Source organism: Penicillium rubens (assembly GCF_028828025.1).
Source record: "Penicillium rubens strain IBT 27055 chromosome Unknown utg000004l_segment0_segment0, whole genome shotgun sequence".
NCBI classification, from domain to species: Eukaryota; Fungi; Ascomycota; class Eurotiomycetes; order Eurotiales; family Aspergillaceae; genus Penicillium; species Penicillium rubens.
Window position 1 is genome coordinate 1752495 of NW_026890602.1, and position 13275 is coordinate 1765769.

A 13275-nucleotide genomic window follows, 5' to 3' on the forward strand; every position below is an offset into this window, starting at 1 on the left:
GAAGTGAGGAAGTGGGCGATTATACTCCCAACAGACGCACCTTCCCAGAATGAAAACTCCCATACTTTCCTATTTCCTCCCTGATCTCGTGTCTTGCAAAAACAAATGGTGTGGATTACAACTTCCTCAGTTCCTCGATTCCTCAATTCCTCACTTCCACTTATTAGACATTTCGTTCGACTGTAACTAGGCACCTTCCGTGCATGCCGACAAACAGGAAACAGGTTGGCCATACACGACACATAAATTGCTCGCAGTAACCTCGTGTCAACGTAAAAATGTCTATTCCAACCTTTGACGAGTTGCCGCCCGTGGAAGGCATGCCGCAAGGCTGCGCCTGGGGTGTTTTCGATAAGGACGGCGAGAAAGATGTCTACGGAACATTGAACCTGCTCACCCCGGAGATCATCAAGGATGCTGCGGCGGAAGTTCGTCAAGGCTTGTCTATCTCTCTGAAGTGAGCTGCTCTGCCCAGAACCCCCGAAAGACCACCTTGTACCTAATCCCACCAGTTGGCCCATTGGAAGCATCAAATATCCCGGTTTCTTTCGAAAGAGCCTCTGCCACAATGTTACAAAACTGGAAGATCCAGAATCCTTCTGTCATTTTGGCTTTGACGATGAGGTATGCTGTTAGCTGGGATATTTGGTCCTTTTCGCCCTGCTCACCACGCAAGTAACAGGTCGAATTCAATACGCAAGCCAGCAGTCAATGGGATAGCTTCAGTATATATCCCGTCTCATCTTCTCTTGAACCTATTTTGATTAATTTTTTCAAACAGCTCATTTTACCCACCTCTCAACCGGCCTCGCCTATAACGGAGTGAAGCCAACAATTGAAGCCCTTCAAACCCCCAATCCCGAAAATCAACTTCCCACACTAGACCGTAAGAAATTCCAATCTACGTCATTGTACGGAAGGCTAACGCTTAAAGCAGATTGGCACCAGCGCGGTTGTGTGACCGGTCGGGGCGTACTACTCGACTTTAAACGTTACGCAGAGTGTCAAAAGATCGACTACGACGAATTCTCCAGCTTCCGCATTGGGACTAAGGAGTTGGAAGCAGTAGCCGCGTGGCAAGGTCTAACTTTCCGAACGGGTGACATTCTCCTAATCCGATTCGCAGTCACAGAGAAACTCGGTCAGATGAATGGGGCAGAACAAGGAACGGCGATGAGTGGACACAAGATATGCGGGCTTGAGGGAACTAAGGAGATGGCACGCTGGCTGTGGGATCATCACTTTGCTGCTGTTGCTAGTGATAATATGGCTGTTGAGGCTATGCCGCCTATGATTGATGGCATCGAGCAGCCTATGCACGAGCTTGTGTTGCACCAGTGGTGCCTTAGTTTGCTGGGCATTCCGCTTGGTGAACTGTGGGATTTGAAGGCACTCAGTGAGGCTTGTCATGCCAGTAAGCAGTATTCTTTCTTGCTCACTTCATCGCCACTGAATTTCCCCGGTGCCGTTGGGAGCCCACCTAATGCATTAGCTATTCTTTAAGTGCTCTTGGGCGAGCAATCTACGGGTCTATGAGTTGAAGTAACTCCTTGTTGCATTTGGATTAAGCAGACAGAAATCGAGACTCTCTACAAAGCATCAAACGACGGTGTTTCGGCGATTAACAAAATATTCAGAGCAGTCAACTGCTTTCTATGACTCAAGACACTTTTCTATGACAAACTATATACAAGCCCTGGAGGTATGGACCTGTCGACATACATCCCTGGTAAACCGCATTGTGACCTAAGCCATTGTGAATCCCTGCCAACTGTCCAGGGCCTCCGTGCAATTCTGCCACCAGCGTTGCATTCCACCCAAGTAAATGAGTGGCTCACGCCGCTTGCCGGGGATATTGGAGCCCATGTACCAAGAGTCGGTCTTCGGATACAACGTGTGCTCACTTACGGCGATGACATGGTCGCGCCACGCCTCAGCCGCCTTCTGGGTTGGCTCGATCGACTCAAGTCCCTCCTTTCTCATCTTCGAGATAACGTTGCAGATCCAGTCAGCTTCCATCTCGACGAAAGGTGGCCCGTTAGCCAAGGAGGTAGGCGCCTGGGGACCGTAAACCATGAAGAAATTGGGAAGTCCGGGAACCATCAGACCTAGATGAGTCAAAATTCCATTGCTCCACTTCTCCTTCAGCGAGTGGCCATCTTTGTCGGTGATTCCCAGATCCAAAAGACTGCCTGTGACGGCATCGTATCCGGTTGCGCAGATCACAATATCAAGATCATGATGTTTTGTACCAGTACCATCACGAGTCACCACGCCAGTGGCATCAAACTCAACAATTGGCGATTTCTTCAAATTCACCAGCTTGACATTGGGACGATCGACCATCTCGTAGTAGTCCTGCTCGAGACTGGGCCGCTTTGTCCCAACCAACATGTTCTGCTTTAGTGGAGCGACCATATCCATCTTCTCAGGATCTGTCATGCGAGCCCGCACCTGCTGAACCCAGTAGTCGTAGAAGATGGAATTGGCCTTTTCGTCCAGCAGGAAGTCGTAGTAGTTGGAAACAAGGAAGCTGTACCCACCTCGCGCCCACAGCTCATCGAAAAGCACCTTTCTCTCCTCCGGGGAGGCCTGGAGGGCTGATTGGAACAAGGTGTTGTGAGGGAAGCCGGTGACAGATTTGTAGCAACGATCAAAGATGCCGTCGTAGTAGCCCTTCATCATTTCAGATTCTCCGTAGGAAATCTCCCGCTGTCTCATCGGAATGGCAAAGCAGGGTGTTCGGATGAAAACCTTCAGCTCACAGTCCTCTTTTGCAAGGTCTTGCACAATCTGCAATCCAGAAGCTCCGTTGCCGATAAGGCCGACTCGTTTGCCCTTGACGTCGAGGGATTCGGGATAGTCCGCAGCATGGACAAGCTTTCCAGCATATTGATTCAAGCCCTGGAACTGTGGATAATGCTTCTTGTACGAAGATCCTGTCGCAGCAATGAGGTACTTGCATGTAGCTTCCAGACCGGTATTGGTATGTACCACCCAACGTTTCGTGGTCGCATCATACTGCACACGTGTGACGATGGTATTGAAGAATGTGTCCTTGCTCAGACTCAAGACATTGTCCACATGTTGAAAGTAGCGACGCAACTCCTCATCGCCCGGAAACCGCTGCGACCAGTTCCATCCCTTCCACACTGCAGGGATGTTGAATTGATATGACGGCATCTCGGTGTCCACACGGGCGCCCGGGTACCGGTTCCAATGCCATACACCACCAAAGGCACTTCCCGCTTCAATCAACTTGACGGAAAGACCGAGGTTGCGGAGCTTGTAGAGGGCATTGCAGCCACCGAAACCACCGCCAATGACGATAGAGTCTGTTTCGAATTGTGTGTTTGCGCGTGTCATTTTGGCTTGTTGATGACCGAATTGGGGATTGAAGTTGAATATAGAATGAAACTTTGGACAGAAATACTGTCGTTTGACTTGGAAACCGATATCCTTTTACGCCTGTTCATCAAGACCGGTCCCATGCCGAAATAGGGACTCGGCTTCTCAGTCTTCCGATGGGAAATAGCCCGTGTCAAAATATCGAATCCGATGTGACCAGGTCCAAACGGGAAGTTGACCGCGAGAGGGTTCAGGGCCCACTTTGTCCACTTGTCCACTGTCCCCACACTAACTTATACAAGTTATACAACGCAAGTCAGAACGGAACCTGGGATTGCCGTTATCCGATGTCGAAAAGTCATGGGATGTCATATTTTAGGATATTCCGCTCTGCAATAGATGGTGTCCCTACAAAGGTATACTCGGGAAAGTCCAAACGCCCAACATGACTTGCCACGTTCGAGGGATTGCATTTATTACAGGGGGTGCTTCAGGTAAAATATGACCTACGTATCTCCAAAGCAACAGCGTCTGTTACTGACAAGTCTAGGAATTGGTAAGAGCACTGCTTTTGACCTGGCCCAAAATGGTATCAGTGGCCTGGCCCTTGTTGATCTCAACTTGTCATTGCTTGAGAATGTTCAGACCGAGATCCAAAGCCAACATCCAGATGTCGATGTTGAAATCCTCCAAGTGAATGTAGCAGATGAATCATCAGTTGACACAGCTGTCCAAAAGACTGTGGAGCATTTCGGGCACATTGATATTGGCGTCAACTGTGCTGGTATTAGTGGAAATCCCACTTCAACCCACCAGATGTCCTTGACAGAGTGGAAGAAAGTAATTGATATCAATCAAACTGGAGTTTGGCTCTGTCAGCGAGCTCTGATCAGGCAAATGCTCACACAGGAGTAAGTATTGCGACCTTTCTTCTCTGCTTGGTGTTTCTAATCCGAGTATAGGTCGCGTGGCACTCGCGAAGGCCGTGGAGTTATTGTTAATGTCTCCTCCATGTTTGGCGTTGGCGGTCCCCCCGGTCCATTTGGGATTCCTCACTACACCGCAGCGAAACACGCTGTTGTCGGACTGACCAAAATGGTACGGTTCCATAAGCTGCGCAATTGGACTTGGCTAATGACATAACAGGACGCCAAAGCATACTCCCGAGATGGGATTCGTATCAATGCCATCTGCCCTGGGTATGTATATAATTCATTCCGTGTCAATGTTTAGTGGTACTAACAGTATAAATCAGGTTTGTGGACACTCCAATCATCAAGGAACAGATTGAGTCCGGGTCAATGGACGCCCAGTTTCAGATGACACCCATCGGTCGGCCTGCACAGGTGGAGGAGATTTCCGATGCAATGCTGTTTCTTTGCTCTTCCGCGAGCAGCTATATGTGTGGAGCGGCGTTGGTGGTTGATGGAGGGTTTACTGTCTGAACGCGCATAGGGTAGTAAATATTGCTTCAGGATCAAGTCAATACGAAATCTCCCAAAAAAGTTGCTAGGGAGGAAGGGTGCCTACTTCTTACCATTTCTAGGGGTTCAAACGTACCTAAGTAGTAGCAGCCACCTATATACACGACACTATGTACGGATACTTCAAAGCTAAGAATTCCTTAGGAACAGTCACAGTAGCATTTTCACTACACGATAGTACGAAAGGGAAACATTGGATGTTTAGTCCTCTGCCACCTGGGCTGGTTGAGTATATGACCACACTGACTCATTCTTCGTATATGATGAGTAGCCTAACGGAAAAAGTAATCCTTCATCAAACCAACACTGAGATACGTATACAAATCAAACCAAAACTCACTCGTCTCTGGTGTGGACCAGCTTTCCCTGAACCCAGACATTCTTCACGTTCCGATCATCACCACTCCACATCCACTTCTCAATCTGTTCTTGCCAAGTCTCATTCCCAAACAAATCGATATTGCCCACAGAGCCAGTCTCGACATCTCGACCAGCCAGAGTAGCCATATCAAGTGGGCTCGCAGTGCTGTTTGGAAGAACAGCACCCAACTCAATCAGCTGCGCATCCCAAATCATACCCTTATCGAAGCCACCAATGTCGTCCGCCATGTCGACGACCGCTGCACCGCCACGCGTTGCTAGATAGAGAACATCATCGACTAGAAGCTTCTCACTTCCATCCGATGTCTTGTTGCCCGTCAGCTCTTGATACTCCGCACTATATTGAACCACTCGTGACACCAGGCTCGCCTGTCGGGCAACCTCAAGGATGCTGGCGCTGTACCCACCAGCCACATCCGTGCCCAAACCGACCGCGACACCTTGGTCGAGCATGAAGCGGACAGGGGCAAGTCCTGAGCCTAAGGCCGAGTTCGATGCGGGGCAGTGCGAAACCTTTGAGCCGCGCTCGCGGATAAGAGTCATCTCTTCCTTAGTGAGGTGCACACCGTGTGCGAGGATGGTACGGTTGGTAAGTAGGCCAGCCTTGTCGTAGACGTCAGCATAACTGGACGACTCTGGGAACAGTTTCTGGACGAGTGCAATCTCGTCTGTGTTCTCGGAAATATGCGTTTGGATCCACAGGGGCGGGTTATAGGATGCAGCTAGTTTGCCGAGGTTATCGAGGGAGTGCTTGGAGCAGCTTGGCGCAAATCTGGGGGTGACGATCGGGTTAATCAATGTTCCGTTCGGGTCCAGCTTCTGGATATAATCGATGGTCCTAATTGTTGCTTGCAGGCTATCATCGGCGGACTGGTCAATATAGTAAGGCGGGCACTGGTCGGGGTTGTCCATGCAGACACGGCCGACGAAGGCGCGCTGGCCGTGTTTGTGGCAAAGGGCTGCCAGAGCATTGGTGGCCGGGACGTGGATGGTGGCAAAGTAGGATGCGCAAGTTGTGCCGTGGGCAAGTGTCTTAGAAACGACTTCGTCGTAGACGCGGAGGCCCTCTAGGGGTGTATCTTTAGGATCGGTGTCCTTGTTCTTCGGGTCCGACTCAGAACCGAAGCTAGCTTCAACTGGGAATGTGTATTCATTCAACCAGTCCAACAGACCCTTTGATCCAAACAACCCCAGGTTGGGGTACTGCGGCGCGTGGATGTGGGTATCAATGAATCCGGGGAAGAAGAACTCGTTCTGCTCGTCGTTGGACTGCACAATTGTAACATCGGCCTCAGTCCAGCTGTGGCTGGACAGGAACGATTGGAAGCTAGCATCATCCTTGACTTGCCAATCATATCCTTTAATACGACCATCCTCCGAAGAGACCCACAGGACACCTTGGGTTCGAGCGAGCTTCGGCTTGGCCGAGCTTGAATCAAGCTGGGGAAGCTGAACGAATGTACCGCGATAGATGGTGTACGGAGTTGTTGCAGCCATGGTGCCGCAGGCAAACAGCACTACCGAGGACAGCCATAACGCAGACAACCCCACCGAAGATCTGAAGATGTTCAGAAACATAGCGAAAATGAAATGTCGATCGATTCTCAGTGTTTGGATCACCCTACCATCTCGAGGATAACACACCATGATATATACTCATCTACACCCTGGAATTCATGGATGAAACCTCATGCATCCAGTATCAGAGTTCAATTAATCTGAAGTTAATGAACCGTGGATTGTGCAGCCATTGATGGCTGCACCTACTGCATTGGACGGTCATCCCCGCGGTAGCATCCGGTAACATCGCTCTATCGGTCTAACTTCTTTGGAGGTTAGGAGATAACAGGATCGACACAGACGATCACAATTATCGTCAAGTGTTCTGGACTCGGTGTTCGGCTGCCTCCGACTGATTGAGCATGGCGGGGCCACCAGAAGGGCAAGTCCAAGAACCCTGGGAAGTCCTTCCGCTCGGGCCTCGGGTTTGTCACCACGTGAGGGGTCCTTGATGTTGATTTTGTTGATAGTGAAGAAAAAAATAATAACACTAATACTGATTTGGAGCTTTGGAAGAGACAGAATAATTGGTAATGCATATGTCGGTAGATATGGATTGGGGAGATTGGGAGATGCATTCGTATCAGACGCTAAACATTCTTTAGGAAGGCTGCAGCGCCACAGCCCTTCGGATCCCAAAATCCATCTTACCCTACCTTACCCTACCTTACCCACTATCGACTCTTTTTGTGGCCTATGGCGCCCATTTACGCCGTTAGCATGTTGAGGCCAGCAAATCAAGAGACTGTCAGTGGGAGGCAACTCATACCGAGATTCAAATGTCCCGATATGACTGGATGAGGTCGCGCAATCCACTTACCTAACCCTCCGCTGATCCAATTTTATCTTTGGCCAACCTCAATCCTCCATCATACGCCTCACAGCTGTCAATTCCTCTTTATTTTCGTGTAGGCGTAAAAACTATATGCCCCGGAGGATAGCGCCCGGATGTTAGTCTCTTGACGTGGAAGTGCTACCAGTTTACCTATACGACTTCCGCTATTCACCCCAGTTGAAGCTTCCATTAAGCAGTTTCTTGGCTCCTACCTTGACGGTGACCGCCGATGGCCGAAAATTCAACCCCAGATTTCTGACCCCGGATTTCCAAGCCACCGTACTCGCGGCATCAATGCTCACCGTCTTGCATATCAACACACGCTACAATATTATTGATATAATAGCGTGCAGTCGCTTATCGCACTGACTTCACTTCCCATCCACTCCTCCCAATTCACTCTCTTCATCCTTTCTCTATCCCTTGTACATTTCCAACATGGGCTTGAAGCCGTATTTTGGCCTTCGTGGCAATGCACTCCTCAGAGCAGCAGTAGCACTGGTCGTATTCCCAACCTTCACCTGCTATGGCTACAATATGAGTGTGGCTGGTGGCCTCTTGACACTCCAGGCCTTCAATAAGCAATTCCCTCGCATGGACACTATCAACACACAGGGAGCCTTGAAAGCGGAAAACTCCACAATTCAAGGTCGGTCAATTTCAAAACAACGTCTCTCGTGTCTCTAGATATTCTAATTATTTTGTGTATGGATAGGCACTGTCATTGCTCTCTACACAGTCGGCGGTATCTTTGGAGCCTTGTCATGCGCCTATTTAGGTGATCGGCTAGGGCGGAGGAAGGTCATGTTCGGGGCCAATTTGGTTTGCATGATTGGCTGCATTTTGATGGCAACCTCCTTTGATTTCGCACAGTTCATCGTCGCAAGATTAGTTCTTGGCGTGGGTATTGGTGGATACACTGCTACTGTGCCAGTGTGGCAGTCTGAAATCTCACCAGCACATAAACGAGGCTCGAACGTCGTTACAGATGGCATTTTTGTCGGTGCCGGAGTCAGTCTAGGACTCTGGATTGATCTCGGACTCTTCTTCGTCAAGAATAACTCCGCATCATGGCGATTCCCACTGGCCTTCCCATCAGTTTTCTGTATTATAGCAATGGCTTCCATCCCATTCCTCCCGGAATCCCCCCGTTGGCTAATCATGACCGGCCAAGTTCAAGAGGCCCGGAATGTCATGTCGGCTCTTCTCGAGCTAGAGCCTGATTCGGACGAGATCTCCAACGTTATCCATGATGTTCAAACTACTCTCGCTGTCTGTGGAAATACTTCCTGGACCGCTGTTTTCACAATGGATAAGCAGCGTCTCTTCCATCGTGCATACCTCGCCTGCACAGGTCAGTTCTTCCAGCAGATGTGTGGTGTGAACCTGATCACCTACTACGCGACGACTATCTTCCAGGTGAGTTAATGCTGTTGTCTTCTTCGCTCATACACCTGCTATGCTGGATTCCCAGACGTCACTTATGTGTTTGAGTGTAGCATTAACTGACAGCGCCCTAGGAATATCTTGGCATGGACGAAGTGAGGGCCCGTATCCTCGCCGCATCAATGGGCCTCACGCAGCCATTCGGCGGTCTGCTCGCATTTTATACTATCGATCGCCTCGGTCGTCGACCACTCATGACATGGAGCGCAGGAGCCATGGCTATCTGCATGGCCGTTCTTGCCGGTACAACATCGCCAGAGGCCGAGGGCCACACTGCTCCCCTGGTGGTCGCCGTCATTGCGCTTTTCTGCTTCCAGTTTATCTTCACAGTCGGATTCTCCGGATTGACCTTCCTATACGCCGCCGAATTGGCTCCTCTACAGGTCCGTGCGGCCGTCAGTGCCCTCTCCACCGCCACTGTCTGGGTTTTCAACTTCCTGCTCGCTGAAGTGACCCCCATCGGCTTCAACAGCATTAGCAATAAGTACTACATTATCTTCGCGGTTATCAACGCCGTCATTGTGCCCTCCGTGTACTTCTTCTTCCCCGAGACCAAGGGTCGCTCGCTTGAAGAGATTGATGAAATCTTTGCCCAGTCGAATAACATCTTCGACCCGCCCCGCGTGGCGCGCCGCATGCAGAAGACTCTCCGCGCCAGTACGCCCGATCGGTCGGGATCGGGAAGCGGCGGTGAGAACACCTATGTGAAGGAAGAGGTGAAGGCTTAAGTCTGCACCCAACGGCTTTCTGTCGAGCTTCACCATGTCTGATATGAATTTTTGGAGGTTACTCATTTGTTTTATCTGAACAGTGGACGTTGAAGTCTAGGTCACTATGAAACTTCGGTAAATTGAACACGCTATACCCACCGGGAGCCCTTCGCTTCATGAAGGGACAGAACGGAATATCAATGAAATGTGTACTGCGTGACCACTGGCAATCTCAAATGTAACTCGTGCTTGATGCAGCCTTAGCGAACCATTCTTCTTCGAATGTGAAATTATTGATAGTTTGTCTTCGTATACCACGGTGCTCGAGAAGGTCCATGCATGTCAAGATACAGGGTCGTAAGATGCATTGCAAGAAAATTCAGGTGGGGAGAGCACAGATAGAACTAATGAGTGTTCGTTGTCGCCGAGGCTCACCACTGAACCCAGATACGCTATGTGAATTTGTGCCTTTTGGGCACTCATTTATATGTCTCAACGTCGCCCATCTACCAATATCCCTGAACTGGCAAACGACATGTAAGCTACCTGGAAGAAAAGCTTGTTGATAAACTATTCCAGGATATCCAATTAGGCGTTGTACAAAATAGACCGTGATCTAGGCATATAACTTGTCCAAGGTAGGCTGCCTTGCTTCTGATGGGGTGAAACTGCAATGCCCCTTTGGGCGATCGCTTTCATCATCATCATCATCATGCCAGCTGCCAAAGGCCCATGGCAGATCGGTCTCTCCCCACATCAGGTCACGGTGCGTCACGGTGTCTGCACGGACGTTCTCGGGCAGATGGCAGGCTGCACTTATAGCAGCGCTGCAAGTTCCGGCGAGAGGTATTGCTGACTTGAGTCTCCGGAATGACACGCCAATAATCATGATACCCAAGACAGCGAGAACGACAGTAGCGCAGATCAAAGCCATATATGAGGACGCCGGTACACTTTTCTTCTGCGCGTACACCAGATTGCCGTCTGTATCGTAAGGAAAAGCCAGAACAAAATAGATTCCCCGCGAGACAAGCCAATGGATTATTGCGAACAGCGCCATCGCTGAAAGTCCGTATCGGTATGGGATAGATAGCCAATAGGTTGAACGCTGCTTGCTACCCTCAATAGGCCAAGTGACGCGAAGTGGTTTCCTGTTAACCCCATAAGAGCTATACTCCGCACTCAATAGCATCCTTGTAAGAAGACTATTATAGAAATAATAGCAAAGCGAGACTATTATTTGGGCGCTATTCGCAGTCACCACCCCTTGCAATTCTGTGTAGTTGCTCACACTAGAGGCGGTGCTAGCTTTTTGTCTTGCCATGGAGTCTAAATCCCAGATTGCTTGCCATGTAAGTTCGCCAGTTCGAAAGCCGTAGCTTGCGGCCGTAGAAAGGAACGGCACAGCTATGAACGGGTGTATAAAAATAGTAGTCATAATGCAGGTGAGGAATCTAAAGTTGGTTCAGCTTACATCCATTCAGGTTGCATATCGGGTCCAAGAGGCTCACATAAACATAGTCACAAACCAATGGATTGGACTAGATGCTTTTCTCCATTGCTGAGGCCTAGTGAGAAGTTGATATCTCACGGCCGGCCGTTGTGGTTCCTGTCCCTTCGGACGTGTTGTCCAGTTCTTCTTTTTTATGCTGTTCATCGATGCCCAGCACATGCCTTTCGTAGTCTCGTCTGGGTCCTCCAGGAACGAAGCTATCGCATCACCTGACGTGAGGAGAGGGCTCGATCGAGATTTATGAATTTGGGCGGCCAAGAAGATTGCAATAACTTTGACGAAGGTGGCAACAAGAACGATCACGGCGATAATAGGGTTGTAAAACAATTGGCAATTGCTTTTTCCCTCGACTGCCAGACAATCCGTTACGTGCATTGTGTCAGAGGTGGAGCTGAAACCGGGGGTGGGGATGAGATCGTAGGAGTAGCCATTGCCGGGGAAGGCATAGCCGGATGTGCATTCGTGATCCTGTATGTTGTTTTGATCTGAATTCACAAACGGAGTTGCCCAAACTTCGCCGGGGTGGCTCCAGCCCCTGATTCTAAGGACAGACTCAGATCCGCCATCGCTCATACTTTGGTTGCTTGTTAGGAGGATTATCCCTTTGTAGCCGGATTGGCCATTGGTCTTATAAGCTTTTTCGTAGCATTCCTCAGCGGAGATCCTATCGCTCTTTGACCCTTCAATTTTAAGGATTTGTTGGTTCCAGCCTAATATTTCATCTGTATGTGTACTCGTTGCATCCCCCGCGCCTATCACAAAACAATTCTGCAAGGCGGGAGTCGTGAGATTTCGTACGCCTTCAAGCGTAAAATCATGTGGGGCGGCGAAGGTCCAGTAATGGTTGTAATTTAGGCTCGCAAACACGAGTGAGTTATAACTAAGGCGACATTAGTACGCTGTAAATAAAACAATAGGCATACCTACGTACAATAGATGGAGCGGCGTGGCAGTAAGTAGCAAGACTATCCACAGGCCGAGTCGGGCATAGGATATAGCGAAGAGGTTTCGAAAACTGGAACCTCCAACATCAAGCCAGCAGCGTTTTGCGTGGGCAATGTTAATTTCGTCTCTGGTTGGGGCGACAAGAGTCTGCATGCAATAATTGCTCGCTGCAAGAGTGCAGGTGCTGATAACGTTGATTATAACGTGGAGACCTGTGTTCCACCTACCTGTCACGTCACAAGAACCGTCATATATCACTTTTGAATTCGAGGATCCCCCTGTTCCCGGGAACTTGGACGATAATCCGGCAAGCACGGAAACAAATATGACATTTGATAGTAGGAGGCAGGCAGTCGCGTATCCGCAGAGGTATACACCTTTAATCCAGGAGGATCTTGGTTTGTTAGGACTATTATTTTCCAAAACATGTGCTGGAATGTCTCTGTGTTCGTCGGTAGTAGCTGTTGCTTCACCTGATATAGGAGTAACAAGAGTCTGATCTTGGACGGTTCGCTCTTTTGTCCGGGTTTTCGAGACGGAAGACAGCGGCTCTTGGCTGGGAAGTACTAGGAGCCCAGTATCGTGTGAATCACTGTCTGCCGCCTCATCGTAGCGCTGAGAAGGGGCTAGCGAGCGAGCCCATGCCCATATGTTGCCTACTTTGCGCCTCCCCGGCAAGGGGATGAGGTTTTTCATTGCGAACACTGGAAGGCTAAATTATTTTGAGAGTTGAAGTGGGGGATGGGGGCCTTTCTACTTGGTTTCAGGCCACTTGGCAAACACTCATGATCACCATGTTTTATTGCGGCTGTGCGCCCGATCAACCAACCTATTTTGTAAGTGATCGCCTTGTCACCAGGGTGTCTCGGCTCATGGGTGCCTTAATGCTCACTTTTTCTTCTCAGCCGAAGATCTGCCAAGATAATTGCAGCATTTGCTAAGATAAAATCGAGCTAGGTCTAGGAAGCAGACACTAGCTACAGAAGGCCTGCCAGTTACAGCAGTATCTGTATTAATTATCCAGCCGGTGGAAGTAGTTAAAACACCTATAAC

General features: G+C 49.5%; 6 protein-coding genes across 6 annotated transcripts; 3 read left to right on the top strand and 3 right to left on the bottom strand.

The window, feature by feature from the left end:
* Positions 1-278: 278 nt before the first annotated feature.
* N7525_010627 (uncharacterized protein) lies at positions 279-1503 on the top strand (the record flags this gene model as incomplete). The annotated part of the gene is made up of 5 exons (XM_061215159.1): positions 279-457; positions 513-624; positions 683-725; positions 782-886; positions 938-1503. The coding sequence occupies 5 exons, from the start codon at positions 279-281 to the stop codon at positions 1501-1503; spliced, it is 1005 nt and encodes a 334-aa protein (XP_061067671.1).
* A 243-nt stretch (positions 1504-1746) lies between these two features.
* Positions 1747-3366, bottom strand: N7525_010628 (flavin-containing monooxygenase; the record flags this gene model as incomplete). The annotated part of the gene is made up of 1 exon (XM_002561383.1): positions 1747-3366. One exon carries the CDS (start codon positions 3364-3366, stop codon positions 1747-1749), a length of 1620 nt encoding a protein of 539 aa, XP_002561429.1.
* Positions 3367-3793: 427 nt separating this feature from the next.
* Positions 3794-4793, top strand: N7525_010629 (SDR family NAD(P)-dependent oxidoreductase; the record flags this gene model as incomplete). Its single annotated transcript, XM_002561382.2, has 5 exons — positions 3794-3842; positions 3899-4259; positions 4311-4446; positions 4495-4547; positions 4604-4793. 5 exons carry the CDS (start codon positions 3794-3796, stop codon positions 4791-4793), a joined length of 789 nt encoding a protein of 262 aa, XP_002561428.2.
* Positions 4794-5168: 375 nt separating this feature from the next.
* Positions 5169-6710, bottom strand: N7525_010630 (uncharacterized protein; the record flags this gene model as incomplete). The annotated part of the gene is made up of 1 exon (XM_002561381.1): positions 5169-6710. One exon carries the CDS (start codon positions 6708-6710, stop codon positions 5169-5171), a length of 1542 nt encoding a protein of 513 aa, XP_002561427.1.
* A 1336-nt stretch (positions 6711-8046) lies between these two features.
* On the top strand, positions 8047-9782 carry N7525_010631 (sugar porter family MFS transporter; the record flags this gene model as incomplete). The annotated part of the gene is made up of 3 exons (XM_002561380.2): positions 8047-8257; positions 8324-9027; positions 9129-9782. 3 exons carry the CDS (start codon positions 8047-8049, stop codon positions 9780-9782), a joined length of 1569 nt encoding a protein of 522 aa, XP_002561426.1.
* Positions 9783-10380: 598 nt separating this feature from the next.
* N7525_010632 (uncharacterized protein) lies at positions 10381-12918 on the bottom strand (the record flags this gene model as incomplete). Its single annotated transcript, XM_061215160.1, has 3 exons — positions 10381-11218; positions 11276-12157; positions 12209-12918. The coding sequence occupies 3 exons, from the start codon at positions 12916-12918 to the stop codon at positions 10381-10383; spliced, it is 2430 nt and encodes an 809-aa protein (XP_061067672.1).
* Between the last annotated feature and the right edge of the window lie 357 nt (positions 12919-13275).